The 26,381-nt window shown below is 26.0% G+C and overlaps 1 protein-coding gene across 7 annotated transcripts in view; it reads left to right on the top strand.

Annotated features, from left to right (window-relative positions):
* The first annotated feature begins 2,520 nt into the window (after positions 1–2,520).
* LOC129977637 (intermembrane lipid transfer protein Vps13-like) overlaps positions 2,521–26,381 on the top strand; it is a 123,223-nt gene continuing 99,362 nt past the window's right edge. For 5 of the 7 annotated variants that reach the window (XM_056090579.1, XM_056090578.1, XM_056090574.1 and 2 more), the window contains exons 1-12: positions 2,521–2,821; positions 5,101–5,187; positions 6,303–6,398; positions 9,028–9,129; positions 10,195–10,424; positions 11,201–11,281; positions 12,259–12,316; positions 17,078–17,214; positions 17,437–17,543; positions 18,316–18,487; positions 19,218–19,280; positions 22,586–22,606. In XM_056090579.1, the coding sequence (XP_055946554.1) occupies positions 2,722–2,821; positions 5,101–5,187; positions 6,303–6,398; positions 9,028–9,129; positions 10,195–10,424; positions 11,201–11,281; positions 12,259–12,316; positions 17,078–17,214; positions 17,437–17,543; positions 18,316–18,487; positions 19,218–19,280; positions 22,586–22,606 (1,254 nt within the window). In that variant the 5' untranslated portion in view covers positions 2,521–2,721. The remainder of the gene's footprint in view (positions 2,822–5,100; positions 5,188–6,302; positions 6,399–9,027; positions 9,130–10,194; positions 10,425–11,200; positions 11,282–12,258; positions 12,317–17,077; positions 17,215–17,436; positions 17,544–18,315; positions 18,488–19,217; positions 19,281–22,585; positions 22,607–26,381) is intronic. The other 2 variants (XM_056090576.1, XM_056090575.1) reach the window with 1 other exon arrangement.

The raw sequence follows: 26,381 nt of genomic DNA, 5'->3' as shown, positions 1-26,381 counted from the left end.
ATTAGATAAATTAAATTAAATAATTAATTTTGTTAATTAATAATTAAGTAACAAATCAAGACACATCATTTTGTCTGAGATAAAGAACTGAAGCATCTAAGTTTTTGACTTACTAAAAAAATTTGTCAGAACTTATGCCAACCTACATAATTTCATACAAAGATTGATAAGTTTGGTGGGAAGCATACTTCCCACTGCCCTAGAAAGGGTTAAATAAGAATTATTGATATAAAGATGAAAGCTGGAAATAAAATTGATATTCTTAGAAAAAGTAAGAAGATATTAATAAATAAAGCTCCTTGAAAATATTCGAACGATGTTATTCAGAACACGTTAAAAAAATCGGTTTGTGTTTTAGGTCACTCTTTAAGTTTCGTATTACATATTTTAAGCATTGATAAATATTACACATTTTAATTATTGGTATTAAGTATTAATCTTTCGATTAATTTTTATGCATTATTAAAGTTTTTTTAAAAAAATTACGAGGAAAATTTATCAGTCATAATGAATTTTAAAATAATATTTTGTCATTAAAAAAAGGTTTCATATGCGATAAGTAGGTAATGCATTTTTTGAGAAGAAAATTTGGAAGAGATTCGAACCTCTAATTTGAAACATCGGAGATGATATTATATAATGATTAATTCTTCTATCCTGATTATACATATATATATATATATTTAAATTTAGCAGCAAATGAAACAAAGCCTTTTCTCAAATCGTAAATGCCTACCGCAGGGTGTCCTATTCGTATAAAGGAACTGGACAGGAATTACACTCAACAGGTGTTCCCCTTCTGTTATTACTCTGAAGAAAAGGACGATTTCATACTGTTTTAGTAACCTACCTCGGATTGGGTTTTGAGGATTAAAATCCTCACATTCGCCGAATTCATAGATATTGGATATGTTAATATTGTGGTGAATTGCATATAAGCCAGTAACAGCGCTTCTACCCGAACAGCTATTTTGGTGTAATTGATAAGTTACTGGACTGCTAACCACAAGGTCCAAGGTTCTATCCTAGCGCATCCCTCACCGCTTCATTGGTGACCTCGGACTCTGAACCTTCAACCTTCGTACAGCTGTTGTGGCGCCATCTAACCGCAAACAAAGTCGTCAGACACACTTGGCACATCAGCACCCACACACGCTCGCCATAACGCTTGGCGCTTTTCAAACTGGGTACAGGTCCATTAAGACAACAGCTACTAATAATAATAACTCAATACATCACCACTCAACATCCGTATCGTTCGTCTCCCCTTCGACTCACTGGAGGGAGAGTACTGTGATGAATTGCATATAAGCCAGTAACAGCGCTTCTACCCGAACAGCTGTTTTGGTATAATTGTTAAGTTACTGGACTCCACAAGGTCCCAGGTTCAATCTTAGTGCATCACATACCGCTTCAATATCATACAAATTTGCACACAAAGTTTAAATTAAATTTAAAATCATGTGGAATTCATGATCACAATGTGTATGCGATAATACGTGACGAGGGAAAACAGGTTAAAAGAGAGGGAGGGGAAGATTTCTATTCACAGTGTTATTGAAAGTGGGTTCAATCATTCACAAATGTTTCCTGCTATGTTCATTATAGTGTGCTCCAAATGTTGCAATTTTGTGGAAAGTCACATCCAACATTCCACAATAATTAAATTCCAATACAGGCCGATTTCTGTGCACAACTTTCGCAGTTTCTTCAAATAATACTAATTACAGTGACATGCGATCTCGAATGATTTGAAGTAGAAATATTTGTGATTAAAAGAGGAAAATGAATAACCGTTTACCATTAATAGAATTTACCGTTTTCCTTTGTAAAAAACTTATCCCATTGAATGGAGTGTTAAGCTTATTTCCTTCCGTCCTAATGTTAACAGACCATTGCTTTAAAATATGACCTCCTTCTTTTTTGGTTTTGCTCAGAAAACCATTTTTATTTCTTTATCCCTTCAAGGGGAGAGTTTTATTTTATGTGGAAGCTGAAATGTATTAGTACTATTTGTGAAATATTCCTTTGGAAAATGAATCAGAATTCCTGTTCTCGAGGGTAACCGAATTAAATATATTGAATTGGGCCCTTTAATTGATTGAATTACTGACTCAAGAGGGGTAATTGAAAAAAGATTTTGTTAGAGTTATATCAGTGATTGAATCATAGCTCCTAGGTAATACTTTACTATTATGGTATTTTTGAGTATTTGATATTGCATAAGCCAAATATTCCACATCCATCCATCGACTATCGATGATGCCAAGAATTACTGCTCTTTTCGCTTCTTCGGTGGTTTATTATTACCTGATGCACATATTTTTATTTGATGAAAAACAAAAATAAAAATGAAGAATACCAAGCACAAAGTTATTTACAAATAGGAAGAAAATTTTTTAACTTATTTAAAAATTCTCACATTACAAATGTTGACAAAATTCTAATTTATTTATTTACCTTGTGTTTGTTTATCTTTTTATGGCACGTGATAGTCGAATATCCGGAGAGCTAATATTTTTATCGTATGCGGCTGTGAGTTCCAAATATTGCTGAAAAGTACCGCATTACGGTTCAAATAGAAATAAAGCTTTCACTATGTTAGAAATAAAGGATTGTATTCATGGTCCGGAAAGAATAATTTTGAATTAAAAAGAAACTTAATATCGATTACTAATAAAGTAATTTCAGTAATTTTTTTTTTAAATTAAGAAATAAAATATGGTTTTCGAATCACTTGTAGCAAGTCTTTTAAACAAACTTCTTGGAGATTATGTTGAAAATTTTGACAGTTCTCAGTTGAAATTAGGCATTTGGGGCGGTAAGTAAAACACTGTTTCGTCTTATTAAACTTTGAAAGTTCATAACGAAACCGAAAACGCCTGTCATATTGCCGAGTACATACGCACTATGATCCACCCATGACTCATCCACATATTTAGCTCAAATTTTTCCAATATTAAATAATAAAATTTAACTCTAGCCATTTTACTTTAGTATAGTAGATTCAAATAAATTATCCGATTTCATTCTAAGAAATAATTTTAATATTGTTTCCTGAAATAAATACAATGCTTGAAAATTTTATTGGATTATTTAAAAATTTAAATATTAAAATGGGACATGCTATATCTCATCTTTAATGATTTTATTAAAGTATATATTATTTATTAAGGATTATGGATTTTATTAAGTGAAATATTAATTGTAATTGATAAATTAATCTTTAATAAATTATTGATGCATGAAATTAATACCTTTGATTAAAACATGTACATTAAATATAGAAAATTACTTTTTACTTATTGACTTCATGATTAAATATATATGAACCTTTAATAAGTATTACAATATAAGTATAATTATAAGTATACATGTATATGAGTATTCAGTACAATAAGATTCATGATGGCCTAAAATTAATTTTATATTTTCATGTAAAGGGCTTTAATTTGAGACACATACATATCTTACATATTCAAATATTAGATGTGAATGAAGGCATTAAAGAAAACTAAAATTAAACATGACAAAAAATAAATTATTAAATATATAAAGAAAGCATTTTTTTTTTTTTTCTATCAGCAATATATATGCTTCTTGCATTTTCATTTTTAAACTGAAATGGATTTGAAATAATTTTTGTTTCATATTATCTAAACTGTTTCCAATCAAAAATATTTTTAAAGTTGAACGAGAATTTAACTAGATTATACTTTTCATTGTCTGATTAAAATGTGTTTTATAATATATTATTTAACATAACATATGTCATTTATAATATTAAAAAAGTTTTTGAACTTTTCAGTTTTACCCAATTAGTAAATGTTTAATGCAGTTTTAACAGTATATTTATCGTATTAATTAATATTTCTGCTATAGAAATTTGAAGGGATATTTTGAGTATTGATGATTCACTTAATTTGTAATTTTTGGTTTTTGTTAGATATAGTTCTTATGCTCAAAATTGCAGGTAACTGCAGATTTATTGGTGAATTTTACTAAATGTATCCTTATGATTATCTATTTAATCAAATATCAAAATATATTTCTTTTTAATTATGTTGCTGTTTTAAATGTGAATCCCCCCCCCCCTAATAGTTTATCCCATAGTATGATTCAATTAATTGCACCAAGTTTTTTAATTTTTTTTTTTTTATAATTTTGATATGAATAAGCAAAAATCTATTACCTTACTTTTAAACCCGTTTAAGTTGGAAAACACTTTCTACCTATATTTTCAAAATTATGCAAGTAAGTTAATTGCTTGCCCAACCATTCATTCTTTAGAAATTTCATGAAAGAAGAATTCAGCTACAAAGTGAAATATATCTGTATGGCAAAAAAAAAAAAAATTATATTAGATTGGAAAGAAATATCCAGAGCTTGACTAAGGCAGGGACATATGGGACGGTTGCCCTAGGCCCCCACATCAGAGGGGGCCCCAAATCGAATAAAAAGTTTATTTTACATTTCCTTCTTTAATGAACTATTTTTTACTTTATAGCTATTTTAGGTTCTGTTCAATTTTCTTATTATATATCTATGATGAAGTGAAAAATTTAAATACTTCCATAAAGTTTGGTTCTTCATATTAAAGTAGTGAAGCATAGAGGGCTCTCAAAGAAGTTTTTGTCCTGGGCCCCAATTAGGCTAAGTCGGGCCCTGGAAATATCCCATATAAGAAGCACATCCTTAAGATATACCAAATATTTGCCTGCTGATTTACATCTGATAGATTTTTTTAAAGATAGGTTTAATTTGACTATAATCAAAAATATAAAATATTTAATTTTGAAAAGACAACTTAAATTATTATAAATTGATTTTCAGTTTAATAATGATGATTTAATGCACAAAATATTACGAATAAATGAATGTCCATTCTATTGATGCATTCAGTGTGTTGATTATTTTGCTTTGTTAAAGTTATTTTTACTAAGCTAATTATCTTATCAATCACAATGATTGTACCAAAGTTAAGTTCTGTATTTTAATATTGCTTTTGTATATTGATTGCAATTATTTCTCTATTTTTCTTATTATGTACAAACATTTCTGTAAAAATTACATATCTGTAATTTACTGTTTGTCCTATAGGAGATGTTACTTTAAAGCATCTTGATGTAAAAGAAAGTGCATTAGATGATTTAGATCTTCCAATTAAAGTTGTATCAGGACATTTAGGTAAGTAAATATAATTAAATTATACAATCTTTAACCAAAGTGAAACACAACTATATTCTTCTATGTTTTCATCATGATTTCAGTCATTTAAAAATCTACAGCATTTTATTATGACTACCTTAAAAATATTTCATTTTCAAGAGTGCTTGTATGTTACTTTTCTCTATTCATATTCTTGCTATCTTTGATGATAAGAGAAAGGATTCTTATTTTATCATAAGAATTTTATCTTGTATGTCTGGATTTTGAAATTGCATTATTAATTACAAAATGAAAAAATGTTAAAAAAACATCAGATGTATTAAAGGAGATAAAATTTAAGATCCTAGATATTTTTTTAACCTTGTATTTCATTAGTTATCTTATCACACATTTCAACATTACAGTTAAAAAAATTATCTGCAAATCCACATAATATCTTTCTTTGAACTATTTCTATTTTAAAAGATAAGGTATAAATTTATAAAAAGTTCAAGTAATTTTAGAATTATTTGTAGTATATTTATAAAAATTAATACATATGCATACATTTAAAATATTCTAATTTTCAATATTTTATTTATGAAAAACTGAAAAAGCTTTATTAGTTGCTTTAATTTAAAAAATATTATTCTTGTAAGTTTTAAAAAATTTGTAGTAAATCCCTCCCTCTCACGTGATTATTGAAAACAATTTTTTAATTACTGTATTCTGTATAACCATTACCATATTTATTTGGGCTTATTTTGAAAACTTAAATACAATGTAATGTTCCCAAAAAACATTTTTAAAATGAAAGTGAAATAAAGCATTGACTTTCCAATATCCTTCTTGAAAAAATTAAATGATTTTTTCCAATATTTCTAATCCATATTTGTTTCATAAAATACTATGCATATCAGTTAAAGTTATTGTTACGTGTAATCACATCAGACATAATCAAATTCATTCGTCATACAAAATTGATTTTCATATATGAAAAAGTTACACAAGATGCAAAAGATGTCATCAGTACTGTATGATTATCTTTAAGTGTATAATCATTTCAGTTTTGATAAATAATTAAATATGAGTTTTTTTTTATTAAGATTTCTTTTGAATGGTTTTGCTTATTAATTTATTTTTTTTTATTATAGGGAAATTAATTCTCAAGATTCCTTATAAAAACATTTATACAGCTCCAACAATAGCTACTATTGAAGGATTGTTTGTTGTGGTTATTCCAAATACTGGTAAACATTTTTTAAAGGAAAAATAAATAAATCATTCTATTTTTAAAAATGTATCAAGTATATATGTTAACAAGTTTTAAACAATAAATATCTTGTATTTAACAATTATGTTCAATTCATCTTAGTTTATAGTAAGAAAAACATTTTGTTTGGCTAAAATTTGTATTCAATATTTCAAATAAAATTATGAATACTTTTTAAGATTTTATTTATTAAATAATTTGCAACCAGTTTTTTCAATTTTATTTTTTTATCATTAGATAAGTTTTAGTGCTGAATAACTCCAGAAAAAAAAAGCAAAAATATTTATAAGGAAATTATTTAAATTTTATTTCAATTAATAATTAAAGATTTTTAATGTGTGCCTTTAACCGATATCTGTTGCTTACTATACTCTGTTTCACCCTAACTTGGCAGTATTGTAAAAGGTAGAAAATGTGATGCTCCACGTTGGAAAAGAGTTCCCCATGAATTCCGACTTTAAAATAGTTAAAATGCACGGAAATTTATCAAATAATATCATAAATTACAGAAATCTGTTTTTTGATCAGTATGTATTTAAAATTATTCTCAAGTTAGAAGTGCTTATCTGTTAAGTATTTTGTAAATAAAGCGAATGAATAAAACTAAAAGATTGACATAATGAATTCCACTTTGGCTAGGACCGGTCTTCAAGGTCAAATATTTCGCGCTTTTTTCCGCCAACTCAGCTTCATTCAGTTCGCAACCGTTATCATCTTTCGTACTTCTTCATTCTCGCTTTTTTACCAGCTGATATTTTTGATACTATTAATCACATTAGTAGTTATTAGTTTTGATTGTTGAATATTTATTCGATTTGTCATTTTTATTCACTTCTAAAATATCTGATAAATAGAAAGTGTTATCACCGACTAAGCTGTGCACACCTTCAAGACGAGTGAAACCAACAAAAAGTGAAGCATGCAGAAACATATTAAAATGTTTATTCTCGACTCCGAGAAAACCCTCAAGATTCTATTAATCAAATCGTCGATAAAATTTCGCACCATACAGTTGTTTCGCAATGAACAGTTTCCTTTTTGAAAAAAAAATAAAGGCATCCAGTCCTTTAAGTACCCCTGGAAAGAAGCGACCTGGCTTAGTAGGTAAACATTCAGGTCTTGTAAAATATGATGATTTTACATTATCCTATATTTGACGAAAAATCCATGCATTTTTTCGTAGAAATGAGATCCCAACATTAGATAAAGTTTTAAAAGATGTGAACGATGATACAGATATCTTTTCAAAAATCATTAACCGAACTACGCTTTACAGAATATTGAAAGATTTAGGGTTTTCTTTTGAGAAACGATGAAACGAAATGAAATAACATTAATGATTTATTAAAATGTATCAATATTATTGAAAAAATAATGAAAATAAGGAAACAATTAATTCTCCGAAAAAAGTGATAATATAATAAAATAAATAAATATTTACTATTTGGCGAAAAATTTGCGAGATAAAGTTTCGCCAACGATCTGCATTTCTAGTAACTTTGTACTTTAAAGTAACCCAGTTCCCCTGACAACGACTGCGATTTCGCTAGCCTAGAATATACACTACTGCCAAGTTAGGGTGAAACAGAGTATATCAAAAGCTATGCTCTTCATATTCTTCTGAATATCACCAGAAAAAAAAAATAAGTCAAATTATGAATCTACCAGCCTACTTTAAACCATACTTTTAAGTACCCTCAGTATATAAAGGGTTAAAAACTGGTTGCTAAATGTAAAATATTACAATTTTTTGAAAAAAAATTAATTAAAAAATTAATATTGCTAAACTTTATTATACTGTAAAATATAAATTAAGGATAAATAAGTTATAATTTTAAATCAAAATAGAGCATGGTAGTTTGATAGTTTTTATAAACAGGCCTTTTGCTCAGTAATTATAATAATATAGGCTTCCACTTAAGATATTGAAAAAAACATACATATAAAAAAATTCTAATTCATGAATAAGAAGTATTTACATTAATGCTAAAAAATCTCAGGAAGCTCTTCTACTACAGCTTTTTTATTCTCTTGTAAGTTTAATAAATTATGTCTAAAAATAATCAGTATTCTTTTCATAACGGAAAGTGGAGAGTTGTCTTCATAGGTATATAAAATGATGCATTGCTTTTGTATTACTATCACAAGTGAAAATTCAAAATTATAATCCAAGTTCCACCTCTCCCTCCTTACAATCAAATCAAAACTGATATAATCATCTAGTCATAATTAAACTGCAACAAAACTCATAATGCAATTAAAAGTATACTATTAATCATAATCATCAATTCTATTATAAATTATTATTAAATGTATACTATTTAATTTTTCTATATAAAGCAATATATTTGAAATTATTTTGATTATTTGTAGAGATTGAATAATAATCTATACATTTTTACTTGAGGATTGCATGCAAGCTTGTAAAAGTAATTTCTATTGAAACTGAAACTTTCTTCTCTAATGAGATTTGAAATGTTTTGGAATAGTTTCAATCATAATCATCATTTAGCTATCAAAAGGTCATTAAAACAAATAAAAGTGTTATATTTTGCTAATTAATAATGACTTGATTATATTTCTATAAAATGTTTTTAATGTTTCAGGTATAAAATATGACGCTGAGAAAGAAGCTAAAGCTGCTGAAGCAGCCAAGAAAGCCGAGTTACAGAAGCTGGAAGAAGCAAAATCTAAATTAAGTGAAAAGGGTAATAAGTAAATTTGTCTTAAATTACTCTGCTCACAAATTCTTTAATACATTTTTATTTGTTGCACTGATTCATTACTGATTAAATAAATCATCAAGATTTACATGTTATTTTATGTTGTCACATTTAGTTAATATTGCATAATCTGAAGAATGATTTTCTAATTAGCACATTTCACATAGTATGTAAACTATTTCCATTGCTTTATATACTATATTACTGATCTTTTATTTATCTTTGATTCTTATGTTAGTTTCTAATATCTGGTTTTATAAGTATAATTTAAGGATTTATTCACTTGTTCGTATTAATTTGAAGAATATACTTTTTTTTGCATATTATTGAGAAATATTCATTGAATTTTTCACAATTTTAAAGGTTTATTCATTTTAAATAAGGATTTTCTGATGAAGAAAATATGGAGAGAACTGTGTTTTCAGAAGTTGATTCAAATTCAAGAATTCTAAAAATTTGGAGAGTGTATAAAAATGCAGTGATCCTGAAAGTTTTCTTTTCTTCTGAATGATTTTAACAAATTACATTACATGTTATTATTCTGAATAAATTTCATTTTCAATAATAGAAGAAATTATTTTGATACTAAATTGTCTCCTTTATTGACCATATTTATGTTACTGTCGCTTCTTTCCATTTTCTACTCTAAATTATTATTATTAAATTTTTTTCCGTAATTTGCTAAGAGGCTCAGATAAATTTCTGTGACTGACACTTTTAGATGATAAAAGCAATTAAAATGGTTTCTGTTGTCAAATCTGAAACTATCTACAGTATTCTATTATTTAAAATTAAATAAATTGACTGTTCTAATTTTAAAAAATAGATTTCTATTGTAAGTTGTATTTGAAATTTTTCAATAATCATTTGTGCTTATTACTTGCATATTAAATCATGCCATCTAAAGTTGTTAAATTTGAATTGAATTGGTTACATTCGTTCTAATTACATTTTGTGTCTTGAAAATAATTAAATTGTAATTTTTGAAATATTAATAAATGTAATATTATGCTAAATTGTTTTTGTTTCAAATATTTTATTTTGTTTTAGGGGATGGAAAAGATGACAAAAAAGATACATTTACTGAAAAGCTTATCACTCAAATCATTAAGAATCTACAAGTTAAAATTAAAGACATTCATTTAAGGTATGAAGACAGTTTTTCAGATCCAAAATATCCATTTAGTTTGGGTTTTACTCTTCACAATTTATCATTTGAAACTACTGATGAAAAATGGATTCCAGCTATCATTCAAGAAAATGTCAGTATCATACATAAGGTATGTAATTTTTATATATCAACTAATATAAAAAGTCATATGAAAACTAAATTAGTTGCCATAAAACCATCATGAACTAATATATAAATATCAGAATTTAATTAATGAAAAAAGTTCATAAATTCCACTTCCTCCAGTTGTAATCTTCAGTCATCAATAGTTTTCTTTGTATTATTAATTTAAAAGCATAGTTCCAGATATTTTTGTTTCGTTATATAAATTATAACTTCTTTGTTTATTATTGATGCAATTCCTTATTTTATTTATTAATTGATGCAGTGTCTTGACTATAGTTTTTATCCTGCTTGAATTGATTTGTATATATTTTCTATTTGGAGTTGTTAGATGAATAATTTATCTATTTATTTACGTAATGAATTGTATATATATATATATATATATATATATATATATATATATATATATATATATATATATATATAATGTTATCCTGATATAAGTAATTTCTATCCAATTATAATATATACAAATATTATAATTTTAAACATTTAAAATTATAATATATTCTAAGCAATAAATTCTAAATGTTATTGAATGCAGGAAACAAGTAAGTGAATGTTCAAACCTCTTACTTTTATAGCAATGTCTCTTGTGTTCTGTTTCTGTTGATGTCTTTTTTTTGCACCTAGTCTTCACACTTCTTTATTCTTATAATTTTCTACTTTTTATCCTAATGCAATATTATTTGAAGCGACACAATGTTGGAAATTAATGTCAAATATTGTGTAAGTTATGTTTTTTTATTTTATTTTCAGTTGGTTGTTTTGGATAGTTTATCCGTGTACTGGAATAGTAGATCTGAATTATTTCATAAACTCAGTGCAGATGATCGAGAGGTAAATATTTTCCTATCACTCTGGGTTTTTTCAATATTTTTAATTAAATAACTTTTTATTTTTAAATTTGCACACATCCAAGTATTGTGCATTGTTTTTAATGAATTACATTATATATTATTATTTAGTTATTCATATAATGTTTTATATTATTTTATTATGCATTATTTATTATTTATCTATATGATATGTATTACTATTGTGTTACGAAAGGCTATTATCTCCTGTTAAAAGAATTTCTGACTTGGAGAATCATATATGACATTGAGTTCAATTTAAACATCTAAAATACATTTGGGCCTGCATGATGAATTGATCTCAAATCTTGATGATGTGGTATAGAATTCTGATGTCAGAGATGTCAGTTCTCTCTTACTCACACTCTCTCTTTTTATTATGATAACTCAGTTACTTGATATCTGATTATAATTGCTTGCATAAAACTATAAAACAAAATATTAATTTAAAAGAATAAATGATTTTGTTGTAGGCGTTATTATCTGCTATCTTAAACCATTTATTAGTGCCAACAATTTATGCTTTGCTGTCTTTTATGAAGATTTTTTCTTGATTCCTGAGTAGTTGCACATATTAATTTTATGATTATGTAATATTGGCCCGATTCATTGTCTACTCCATTATTCCCTACATTTTGTTCTTTATGCTTCTTAAATATTTTATTAAATTATATTAAAATCTGATTTTAAAAATTTAACAGAGAATGCTTTTACATTGGGCAAAAGTAACATTTCAAATTTATTAATATCATTGCAATTCTACAGATTTTGGAAACCTTCAGATGTTTAAGGTTGTAAATGGCTTCTTTCTTTTTTTATAATTCTTTTCCAAGCTTATTTTTTTGCATAAGTCAATATTTTTAATTTTATGCAATACATTATGATATTATTAAACAGATTATTTATTGTTTGTCTTTTTCAAATGTCTATGAATATAATCCTGTAATTTTTTTTGATCAGGTAGCTATGGAAAAGATTATAGCCACATCTACTTTTATCCCAGATAATGTTAACTACAGTATGTATTATAAATAAATTTATATTGTGTGTATAATATATTAGGTATATTTTGAGTATTTTATTAGCACTGATATGAATAATATATTTTAAAAAATCAAAATTTTATTGTTAAACAAAGTCATTATATTTTAATATTTATCCTATGGGAAATATAATTCTAAAATTCTTTTATATGAAAATAATATTATATTCAATTGTACTGTCAGTTCTAATTATTTCAAATAAAATAAACTGAAACAATGTGAAGTAAAATGCTAATTGGAATGTCATTTCCTTTTGAAACCAAATGACTTTAAATTAATTTTTTTCTTTTGAAATTAACATTTTTTGGAAATACAGCATATTTTTTTTTTTTTTTTTTTTTTTTTTTTTTTACTATTTGACTTTATAAGACAATTTATACTATATAGATTTTTAAAAAAAAAAAAAAAAGAAAAGTTAATATTCATAAGTATGTTGTTTAGTTTCTAAAGTAAATAAAAATATTGAAATATATCATTTGATTTTTTTACCTTTTTATTTTGCTATTTTTTATTGTTATTATATTTATTAAATAAGTACAATTTGTATGCTATGGAAACAATAGTTTAATAAAAAGTCTATTTACTTATTTAAATTGGTCATTTATTTGTTTGTTTCAATTAACTTAATAATTTTTGCATGCAGTTTTGAAAATATTTTCATTTTATACATATATTTTCAATGAAATATATATAAAGTATATCTTTTATGAATAAGCATCTCTACTTTATTTTAATAGTATCTAAAAATGAAAAGGTTTGTGTTATAAAAGGAAATTTATTCGATTTATGTTAAGAATCTTCATTTCTTTGTTTGCTTATTTTAATTTTTAAAACTTTGGCGTAGAATTTGGTGATTTATGAGAACTACTTTTTCATTTCTGTAAAAGACTTACTTTCCTTATTATTCTTTGCATAACAATTAAACAGATTTCAGTATGTATTAAAAAATTTCCCTTTTTAACCATAATTAAATCTATATATCTGAAATAATAAGGATAAATAAATGTATCAGACTCCCAACTTTAACTAACTGTTCAATTTGATTAATTTTTGTTTTAAATGAAAATTCTTAATTTCTAGATTTGTTCTTCAAGGGTTTTATTTCACTATATTTTGTGTGTGGAGAAAATCTGTAATAAAGTTTGCCAGCCATAATCATCAAACCGATTTTAATTGTTTTTATTTCATATGAAAGCCTATGATCTTTAGATATACTATCATGGGTGATTTTTCCTTATCTATCCTTCATTTTTGAGAGAAATTAAAGAAACATATCACTGCACAATTCTCTCTCTCTCTATATATATTTCTTATTAAAGTACATGATCTCTAGTTCTTCCATCAATGATTTTCCACCTGTTTCTTTTACATTTTGAGAATCATGCTACATAAATCTTGGCAGAGCCATCAATCAATTGAATGAATTTCATCAATTTTTATAATCAATTTGAAACTTTTGTCTGTTTGAATTACAGCTAACCAATCATAATGCTTTTCTATTATTGTGTGAGTATAATTTAAGATAAAGATTTTGTTTAATTTTACTCGCATTATTATTAATATATTTTTATTTTGATAAAATTTGATCAATTAAATATAATGATATGGTAAGTTAATCTTTTTAATACTGGATGATAATTATGGTCACATTAATAGCACAGCAGAATAATTTGCAACATAATTTTTGCCAAGTTTGATTTCTAAGCTGTTTCATAATAACATAGGCATGCTGATTTCGAAACTACAGTTAGTTATGTTCTATCACATCCTTTTCTCTGCATTTACTCTCTGCAGATCAAACCTGGATCATAGGAAACACTGTTGCTTTCCTATTGATTGACATAAATTTTCTCTGATTGGCATTGGGTGAATGATACTGCAGGAGACCAGTGACAGGTGGCTTCTTGTCTAGATTGTTCAGCTATGTATGAGATATTGAAGTGAAATGTTTGTTTTTCTGAGATAGTGAAACTTTTTTCAACTTGGAGTCCAAATTCTTGCTTCTATACAAGGTTAGCAGTGCTTATTTTTTTTATTTATATATGAATTGAAACTTGTCCTTATCTAACCAACCAAACATTCTTTTTAAATTCTGTCATTGTGCCAAAGAAACATTCATCTTTAATGAACTGCTGAATATGCAGATCATCAAACACACCAGGCTAGGAAATTAAAAATAAAATACTTGAAACAGTCTCCTTCAATAAACATAGCTTTAACAAATTGCTTTACGAGACCCAGTTTCATATACAGAGGTAGAAATATAATGTTCTTTCTGTCAATAAATGATTGATGTAGAATGTTTGGATCACCTGGTTTCAGTTAAGATTGTGGGAGTCGATTCAACTGTATCAATGCTTTTCTCGAATTTTGTTGTCCCCAAAACACAAAAAATAGGGAAATTTGGCATATCCATGTTGTTGGCCAAGGATGCAGCAGACCATTTTAAAGTCGACATAGATGATCCATTGATGTATGTGATATTGCAACAAATCAAAGACTCTCTTTAAATCTTCATATTCTTCATGCAAATAAACTGAATGGCCTATTGTACCAAATAAATTCCCATTGGTAAGAAGGGCACTTAAAGCTCCACTTTGAACAACAGATGAGTAATTGCCATTCAGTTGTATTATAGGCTGAAATTCCATATATATTAAACCATATATATTATGGTAATACACAAATCCATCATTTCTAAAGTATTGCAGAGACACACTTTCCTTTGATTGAAAGTAGGATACCTAAATTCCTTTTTCAAACAAATTTTTCTTGTGCAATCTTGATACTAACAGCCTCTGAAGCTTTTCTTTATTAGTATTAATTAGCTAAATCATTCAACTCATTCTACTCATATCAAAATCCTCATCATTGGTGTCACTTTGATCTGCACCAGATTTGATTGCCTTTATTTCCAAAACGGATAATTCTCTGATGATTGATACTGGGATTTCAAATGCATGAGCATACAAACTAAAATAGCCTGTTTTATATACAAATTTTTTCTGTTATATTTTGTTTTCGCTGTACAACAATAACAATCCTTTGATTGATCTCAGAGTTCCTGTCAAATATAGGTAAATGGAATTTCATTATGTGTTGCCTTTGTTTACTTTTGTAAACTCTCTACACACTGCATGCACATTTTGAGAGGGCCCATGAATTATCTTAATTATCTATATTGACTTTAAATAGCTTTACCTGACAAATGTACTGATGTTTATCTGTTGTCTAGGAATGGTAAAGTTGATACATATATACAAAAAAACGAGTTATTTAAGCACTTATGATCTGAACTAGCAATGTTTCTTTGGAACGATGACATAATTTAAAAAGAATGTTTGGTTGGTTAGATAAGGACAAGTTTCAGTTCTTATATAAATAAAAATGTTCAGAAATGTTGTCAAATACTTTCTTAGAAATACACTAGCCTCAGAATTAATTGAAAGTGTCCAGGAACTCTTGAAGATCTACAAAATGATTGGCTACATAATTGCATTTTTTATACAACATTCTTGCATACTCCCCCCACCCCCACACATAAAAAAAATCTTATTGCAGTCATTGATGAGCAGGATGAGCATTCCACCAAGATAAGAAGGTCATGCAGGCATGGTATCAAGGTTGATAAAATGTTCATATGATGTCTGATTGAGTATTAAGTAAAAATATGAACAGATTAAGCAGCCCCTCCCCCTAAAAAATATATAATATGTTTATAATTTAGAAAAAAAAAATCAGTTCTATTATTCAAAACAATTCTATTTGTATGAACACAATTTAACTTGCAGTAACTATATTGCCTTTGTAAGAATAAAGCTATTCTTTGTGAACAGTATATCTGATAACTCTATCAGCAAAGGGTATTGTTCGATATTTCGAAAAAAAAAGACAAGATCTAAGACATTGAAATTGCTGTTCACTATGTAATGTTAATATAATCATGTTGATTTTGATGTACCATACAGCTATCAAAACAAAGAAATTACAAGTTGAAATTATGGTCGCATAATGATGCTGCATTCTGATTGGTTAGCTGTGTTTTCAAAGTTATAAAATTAATTGGTGGTGAAACTTGATGAATTCCTTCCTATTTTTGAGTTCTATCTATTCAGGTTAATATTCTCTTAAGTTTTATTTTGCAATAGCTTTTGCAAATGAAGGTGGTAAAAGCAGATGACTGTTGATAGTATATTAGGCGTTATTAGCATTCATATGAGATAAAAAAAAAAAATGGTGAAATTAGTTGTGTAGTTGTTGCTTGGATTTGGTGTGTTGGTTTTATCACTTATTTTTAATATAACAGCTGATTGCTGAAGGGAGGAGGTAATGTTATTTTATTATGAAATTTTGTCGATCAACTTATATCTGTTAGTTTTATAATAATTTTTTAATATATTACATTCTGAAATTTGTTAATTGGCCATTCAAACTCCAGTTCCAGTGTTTTCTGAATGTATTTCAAATATTCATTATAGCATATATGAATAAAATTTTGCAAGTTCTGTATGACTTTCAATATAAATTGTATTAAAATAGATTAAGAATTACTGCATGGATAAATGATAAATGTTAAATAAAGTAAATATAAGTCAATATAAATAAGTATAAGTAGTATAATTAATAAACATTGTTTTATAATTATTAAGGTTATTTCTTTGCAATAAGTACTCTAGTGCTATATTCTGCATGTTTATTAATACATTATTCAGATTAATGGTGCTTCTTTTTGTTAGTGTTGGGACCTATTAATTCTAAGGCACAATTAAGATTGAATTCAAAACCTGAAGGAGATGGTTCAGGATTCAAAATCCCTAAAGTCTGGTTGAATGTTGTTATGGAAGAAATAGCTGTTGGTCTATCAAGGTTGCAGGTAAAAAATTTTTTTTAGAAAATATAACTCTAATTTTACAAACACATTTTATATTTCATTATCATTTTAACAATGCTTAAATTATAAATTTTGTGAATTTTAAAACCTATGTTTGGTATTTTTTTGTCATTAACTTAAATTTTTTATAGGAATGCAGATACAATATATTTGTCACTAATACTTTTCTTTCCTTTTTTTTTTTTTTTTTTTTTTTTTTTTTAGTATCAAGATTTGATTAAATTACTGGAGTCTCTAGATCGTATGACTATAGCCTCATTGTACAGGAAATACAGACCTGATGTACCAAAAGCTGGTCATGCTAAAGAATGGTACCATTGAAATATTTTTTTATGTGATAATTTTTTTACTTATCACGAGGCTTATTTTTAAAGGTATTTTCTTATGTTTATGATCAGAAATGCAAAAGAACCTGTAGAAAGACCTTAAGATATACTGTTATGTAAGTTCTCTTTTAGGCTTAAAAATTTGTAGAAAATGGCTCAATCAGAATAAAAATAAAATAATCATAAATTACTAAAAAAACAAACTTTTAAGTTACCAGTTTTCACAGATTATATTATAAGCAAATGCTGTTGTACATAAAAACAATCACATTTATAAAATATCAATTGTGGTGTCAGAGATGCTGTTCATTAATATTGTTATTTAGCTCACATCAGTTTTTGCAGTTGGGGAGATTATTTTTATATATTTATTGTTGATTTCTGGGAAGGCTTTTTTTTAACAAAAGAAGAAAATGTATTTATTTGCTAATAGATATTATGATTCAGTCATTGTATCAATATACTTTTGCTGAAAAATTTGATTTATTGTGATGTATCAACAAACATTTAAATAACAAATATTTAGATATTTAAATAAAAAAAAAATAAAATTTTGAAATGTTTAAACTTTTTACTAAAAATTTTATGCCCTTTAATCTTCATATACTGTAATTTTTTTAAATTATTGATTTTGAATAGTTATATATTCTTTTAGCCCTTAGATTTTCAATAATTCACGATTTTGATTAGTTACTATACTCCACAGAATTTCAATATGTAATTTTCATTTGTAGTTATTAAAAGAGTTCAATTTTAGGTGGAAATTTGCATTGGATGCTGTTCTGGAAGAAGACATACGCCGAAAGAGAAGGAACTGGTCATGGGATCGTATGAAGCATCACTTAGATTCTTGTAAAAAATATAAAGAATTATATGTTTTAAAGCTTCAAGGGAAGAAATTCACTGTTGAAATGACAAATCAATTAAATGTAAGTTCATCTTTGATTTTCAAAATTGAGTTTGTCTTATTAATAAGTAAAAATAAATTATGAAATCTTATCAGATTTTATTTGAAAGTTTTTAAAATAATAGTTGACAGAATTTATGTTCTACTTTAAAATAGCAGTTAATTAGCAATTTTATTAATCCATTATTTTTCCCAAATGGTTTACTTCCTGTTTATAGAAATTTTATGCATTTAATGTTTGTGCAAACATTTAAAAAAAAATTAATAGCTTTGAAAATATATTTTTAAATTATTTGTCTTCAAATTTGAATGATTTTTTCTCTTTATTGGTAATTGAAATATTTTATTATTTGGATTTTGAATTGGAATTTATGATGGAACACAATGACTCAAACACACAAGGGCTTCAATATATAAACTTCCATATATGGGTTTTTGACTGCAAGTTTGATGTTGTGTCAAATTTTGATTTCAATGAATGAAGAAAAGTGCATCTGAAGCACAATTTCTATTTTTGAATGCCGTTAAGTGTATGCCAGAAATCAATCACCAAAAGATTACTGGATAGATTCAATAAAAATGATAAATTCATGCTGAAGGTTAATATTTCATAACTATTATCTGGCAATGCCATGTAAGGCATTCCCTAGAATAAAATTTTTGTTAAAAAGTGTGCAAGAAAATTTTGGGAAAACCACTTCTGCTGATTGTATTAAAGTAACCGATTTCAATATTTATTATTTTTATTTTAGGGTTATGAAAGAGATCTGGATTTATTTAACATCACAATTATGAGAAAGCAGGCAGAATTGGAAGTAAGTAAACAATACAAATTATCATTCATAAATTTATTGAAACATTTTCTTGAAAAAAAAAAGAATTAAACAATAAGCTTTCTTAAGGCTTTGCAGTTTCTTTTTACAAGTTTTCAATATGTTGCAAATTGTCATGCATATATCAGCAATATTATTTAAGAATCATTGCAGTATGTAGAACAGCTTTGTCTTCAGAGCATAAAAATTAAATGCTCTTTTCTTGAAGTCACAAGGTTAAATCAAGAAGATCTTCCTTCTTTGTTTGAGTGCAGCTTTTAGTAATTAAGAAAAAATAGCTTCATTTTGCTTCAGAAAGCAATAATCATGTTGCTTCCTCATTTTTTGGTCTCTCTTTTGTACACTTGAGGAAGTAAGTTACTGACTCATTTCTTGCTTCTTACTTGCTATTCACTCATATTATAAACAATTTTTAAAAAAAAATGTTTGGCTTACCAACTGCTCAATCAATATCTTAAAAAAAGCACATATTTACAAAACAAATTCTCTTTGATAACTAGGCTTTATTTTTATCATTGAGTGACGGCTTATATTGTGAAGCAAAGACTCGTCTTTATATATTTTAAAATGTTACGTGAGAAACTAAAAATCAAAATTAATTCCAAAAAACAAAACTTTAAAACAATTATTGTAAGATCTAAAATATTTAGCCTTTAACTCTGATTTTAGAAATTCTTGCATTTTTCTTTGAATGTAATTTATGTAATGTATGAAGAACTAAATTTAATTTGAAGTTCAGGTTTCTCAAACTTCATGCTTATGATCTAATTTTTTATGCTTCCAGATTATATTTTGAAATTGTTACTTTATTCAATAGTAGAATCATGGTTCTTAATGAGTATTTATTTTAAATTGGTTAATGTGAAGTATTAAGTATTTGATACCTGAATTTATAAAATGAAATTTTAGTATGAATGATAGAATATAATCATTTTTCTTTTATTGGGAAAATATTAATTATTTTTCTATTTTTCTTTTCTTCTAATTTTTATTTCTTCTGATATTATTGCTTCAGAAGAAGAATATGGTAGGAAAATAAATTGTTCGATATGATTTTTCGTCTCCTGATTAGTAATTTATCATAATTTTTAATTTTTAACTGAATGTAATTAAACAAAATAATCTAAACTAGATTTATGTTCTGAATGTATTTTGTATACTTTAATACATAGGGTACTTTCTAAAAAGTTTTTAAATGTAATATAATCCATTTTCAATGTACCATAAGTCCATTTAAAAATATTAAAAAAAATAATAAAATGCTGATCGATGAATGGCATAACATTTTTCAGAAATTTTTGTGTTTTAGAATATTGCTTTTAGTTTCATCAATATTTTAAAAGAAATCAAATTCTTTACTTATAGTTTTCCAGATTTAAAGTATTTTTATGAATAAAGCAAAATGTTTTAATAACTTTTATTTATTTAAATAAATAATATAAATAATAACTTTAACTTTATTTAATAATTTATTTAAATAACTTTTTTACTGAAATTAACTTTTTTGTAATGTTTTAGAAAATATATTCATTATTTCTTAAAATAGTTACATGAATTATGTGACAACTAAATTACAATTATAGCTAATGATAAAAAAAAACCAGTTCAAATTTTTAGGATTTTACTTTATGATATGAATACACATTAAGGTGTACATACGCACTTGAAACTTCGAAAATCATTCAAAATATTGAATATTTTTTTTATTGCTTCAAAACGTTCTCTGATCCTTTATCTTTCAAACAATACCAGGATGTTCTCAATATTCGGAATATTTCTTGAGTTATAATTATTTTTCTTGTACTTTCACTAAAAACTCTAGTTTCATTTTTTTTAAAAACTCATTTTATGAAGAATGATATTTTTCCACAATGCTGCTTCATTCAAACAATTATAACTCAACAAGAAATTTACCAAATGCAAATTATTTATATATCAAAATAATAATATCTGTATGAAACAGTGGATGTTTTGCGCCTCAATCAAAGTTATATTTATAGAAATAAATGTTTAATAGCTATTTAAAATTACAGAAAAAATCTCGCTTTTTCTATTTATCTTCAATGAAAAAATTGGTTAAAAAAAAAAACTATGTATTTTTATAGCTTGATTGAGGCATACAACATGAAGACTAATATGAAGCATAATTTCCAGCTAGAATTGTGTGTCTGTACAAATTCGATTTAAGATATCATGTTTCAAAAAATATGCTAATTAGCTCATTAAATATTCAATTAATAATTAGTGTAATATGGATTTTTCTCACTGAAATGAGTTTAAACATGTATTCATGACCTACTGTGAAAAAAACTGGATTTTTAAAGTTAAAATTTTTAAAAAATCTTCTAGTGTGTACTTATACCTTAAAGGTTTTTTTTAAGTTAATATTTCTGAAATCTTAACTGTTTATTATTTGAAACTGAAGTGTTTTTTAGAACACTAATTAAGGAATTAGTGTGTTATGGTCTTTTAAATATTTGATTTAGATGTCATGATCATAAAAATTTTTGACATATTAAAATAATTGTTAAATTAGTATGCATAGCATCCTCATGATTTTTTTTGCTAGTCTTAATTTTTTATTAATTATCCATTTTATTAAAATTATTAAATTATTACATCATAGTTGAATTTTATTGAAGAGATTTATGGTTAAAAATATCAAAACATACAAAAAAAAAAAAAATGGAAAATTAAATTTTACATGCTTTGTTTAAAGTAAAAAAAAAAAAAAAAAAAAAAAAAAGAGAGTGAGAGAGAGAGAAATGGAAAATTTGAGTATATTGCAAATTTAAATACTAATATAATCAACTTTGTAGAAGCATTAAAAGTAATTATACATTACTTTCAAAGTTATTGATTACTATTTTAGATATGTAATAAAAGTAGTTATGGTTTGTGTAGTTTCTTTCCATTTAGGAATCCTTTTTGTTTGAATTTGAATTTTACCATGCTTTACATCAATGACATGAATTATGTTTAGAGATTAAAACAATTAATAGAAATTTGATTGCAGTTATTTCACTTAGCATGTTTACCATTTCTGTTGATTTAATTGCTTGTCTATTGAAATGAATTTTTTTTTGTGCTTCATTATTTAAAATTAGATACTGGAGAAAATGCACCACCTTTTCCTAAAAATTAAATGGTTTTATATCATGTTTTTGATTTGACTAGTAAAGTTTACTCTACTTTTCTTTTAACATTTAGTTAGTTATACCCATTTTTTGTATAATATTCTATTTGTATAATTTGTCATGCAAAACTTTTATTTTTTGCACCTTGAGGCACAAACAAAGCATCACAAGGTGAGTTTGCAGCCTTCTGCTTTTAAGCTTCTGCATTGATTGACGTTTTAAAATTTACATATTATGTATTGTTTCATTAAATGTTTTATTTATAATTATATTTGAAAGGAATTTTTTCTATGTGTTAGTCAGTACTGTGTATATCTTTCAAATGGTACTTTTTTGAATATTTTTAAAAATACATTTTTTTTACACACCTTGTTAATGCTTCAATTTAGTTGTTATATTTTTTTTTCTTGTAGCAGTGTGATGCTGAAATATTTATTATAATTTTAAATTTAAATTCACTTTAAATATCAATATAAACATAACCTGCATTCCTATCTTGCCATTATAGTATTAAGAAAAATTTCTTCTGACTGTTGAGAGAATTAATAATATTGCTTCTGAGTTTGTTGTTATTGAATTTCATTTAGATCACTTTTGTTATTAAATGATTCTATAATGGGAATTTCCTAAATTTTTATGCAGATGGTGATGGAATATTTTCTGCTACCCATTTATTTTTATTTAGTTTGTGTTTGAAGTGCAGAGTCAAATACTTTAATTCCAATTCCTTTAAAAATTTTAAAATGTTAACTTTATCAGTTTTGTATATTTATAAAGATTTACCCCAAAAACGTTTTTGTATTTTAATTTTATATATTATCATTTAGTAAATAAAGATGTAAATTACTATAATTCTTTCAATTTATATATTTTATATTAATATTTAAATAATCAATTGACAAAAAATATGTTGAAATTATCCAGATGCTTTAATAAAAAAAATATTGCACAGTAAAACCTCTTTAATATATGGTTAAATGGGTAATTGAAAAGTAATACATATTTAAATACTGGTTCATTATGCAACAGTTATACAATACTAGCTGTCTTTAGTGACAAGCGTATTCATCTAGATTGACATTTTAGGCTGTTAAATAGTTAATATGTGATGCAGTTTTTAAAAATTTACCTTGTTACTTGATATGTCAGGGAAATATGAATATAATTGAATTATTTTTCTGCAAATTAAAAAGTATATATATGCAAAATAAAATCAGAAAAGAGAATCTTACTATAGTGTTAATGATTAGCAAAAGCTTGCAATTGAATGCTTTGATGGATGTGTTTGAATTTCATCATATCATTTCAAAACCAATTGTGCATCAAATTGAGTAAAAAAATAAATAAATAAATAAATAAAAATAAGAGGAAAATGAGCTAAAATGAAATTAATATAATTAAAAAAGAAATTTTTTGAGTCTTAAGATAATATAAAGACCATTTTTGAAGATAATTGGTTTTTTTTTTTTTGTTTTTTTTAGAAAATATGAACATTAATTTCCATAGGCAAATCTTGGTTCATTCTGGTCACTTTTAAACACATCTTAAAAAATCGGATGAACAATTTTTTCTTCATTATTTAAATATTTATTTGAATTGAAAAATTGTATGAACAATTTTTTCTTCGTTATTTAAATATTTACTTTTGTGAAGCAAAGTATTTTTCTTTCAATCTTCAACTGTATAAATTTCAGACTTAATTAAAATTCTATTAATAATTCTCATTATTATGAAAAACAATGCTATTCACAAATGTTTCTAGTAATTTTAATATACTATGATTGCTCCTTTATTGGATCACATCACTGATAATAGTCTCTTCAGATTTTTTTAAATAAGTTTATTGAAATGTAACTGTGGTGGTAACTTCATAAGCCAGATAACAACTTGCGAAAAGGAATGTACACTTTTGCCTAGTGGTCTTGTTACTGGGCCATGAATGCTAACATAACGACGTCAAACCTCAACCTTGCACATAACTTTATTTCACTGTGTGTATTTGAAGTTTTGCATCATAGAAATGATTAAAACTCTTGAATATTTTTGGATAACGAAACACAATTTATCTATTTTTTAAAAATTTTATCTCTTGCAAAGTGTGTTGTGCATTGATTCATGAAAAATAAATAAATAAATAAAAAAGCAATTTTTCACTTTTTTCAACACTATCGAATATTTTTTTGAAGTCCATCACTATCCCAATCTTTCCTTTGTTTTCATAATGCCAACATTTAAATCATTTTGATTTTTCCGACTTTTCTGGTTTGTGCTCTTTGAAGTTGATATAACTATTAAAAGTAGCTAAATTTTAAACATCTGGTATTTTATTCATCATACATAAAAATTTTCTTCTATTGATTAAATGAACTTCTCAAACTCATCAAAAGTATCATTACCACATTTACAGTGTTTATGAAGTAGAATTAAATAATTGCTATTCTTCAATAATTTTTTTCTTTTATGGAAGATTCTAAATTGAAAGAAAGGTTGTTAAGTAAAAGACTGAGTAGAAGCTCAATTGGGAAGATTTTGAATTGTCTTATTTAATTTTTTTTAGCTTTGTTCTATAAAAAGAATGCCAGTATTAAAAAGATTGATCATTTTATAGGAAATTAAGAATAGGTAACATTCTTTGAGGATTTTATAGAGTTTATTTTGCTCTGAAATGATGTGAAGAACAGCGTTAAAATGGCATGTTTATGAGAAATATACTAAAGAGGTTTCACTGTTGTCTTTTACTTCAACTTTTTATAATCAAAGAATTAACTCGTTCTTCAGAATGACCAAATATGATTATTAAAACTTTAAATTCTGTTGGAGAAAGAATTGCTGACAAGTTTATAAATGTAAGCAATTTATGTTTGAGTTTATTGAAATATGAATGTAATTCTTTCTTTTTTCAGAAATTATAATAAAAGAAGTAATTCTTGACATGAATTTTGGTTTACATGAATATGATCGTATGGGCATTGGATTTATGCAACATCGAAAAAAAAAAAAAAAAAATCCAAAAGTAACTGAAGACTTTTTATGCAAACCAGACAAACATAAAAATCAATGAAACAAATCACAATAACTGATATGGTGCATTTATATTAAAGTTATTCAGCTTGTCTACCAAGATATTAGGCTGGTGTGGTGCATCACTATACCTTTACAGCTGATAATAGCATGTCAGCATCAATGCTACTGGCTTTCCTTCATGTAGCATCTTTCAAATCCATCGAAATAGCTTAGGTACACACAAGACTACATATTCCCAAATTTGCCAGAAACAAGTCTAGCAATCATTAGGCCCACTTAACAATCTAGATTTATCATTCGGTCTTCAGCGAAAATGGCCCACCAGAACATCTTGACCTTACACGAAGTAGCACCACTCTTCATGAAGGTGACAACAGGAAAGGCAGGCATTCCTGCAGTGGTCATAAAAAAATGTAAAATACTGTTCTGTAGTGACTGTACAGGTTTCTGGTCTGATATATAACAAAAAAAAAAAAAAAAAAAAAAAGAGAGAGAAGGTTGAAAAATGTAATGATGTCACACCAAAACGTTATATGAAAAGAATGCACTGGCTTGGATAGGTACTCATGAGCATTTCATATTGTGCAGATGCGACAGTTTTGAATATAGAATATGTGTTTCATTCATTTCTGGAGCTACTTCATTTATGCTGCACTCATGTAGCAAAGTTTAATCTTCAGTATTAACTGTTGAAGTGCCTGTGTCTAGTGTGGATACAGAATTATGATTTTTGATTAATGAATTGAAGATTCCAGAATTCTTGTTATTCTTCCAGCTTTACTGCTACCTTCTGCTGATGTCTTGGCTTCCAATTCTTCCATAACAACATGAATACGGTCCGTGTTCATGGATGGTCTGCCACTTCATGGACAATCCTCCAATTTCTCAAAATGTCATACTGAATTCGGTATCCCATTCACTG

This window comes from Argiope bruennichi, chromosome 1 (genome assembly GCF_947563725.1).
Source record: "Argiope bruennichi chromosome 1, qqArgBrue1.1, whole genome shotgun sequence".
NCBI lineage: Eukaryota > Metazoa > Arthropoda > Arachnida > Araneae > Araneidae > Argiope > Argiope bruennichi.
This window is presented reverse-complemented; position numbering and strand designations above follow the sequence as displayed.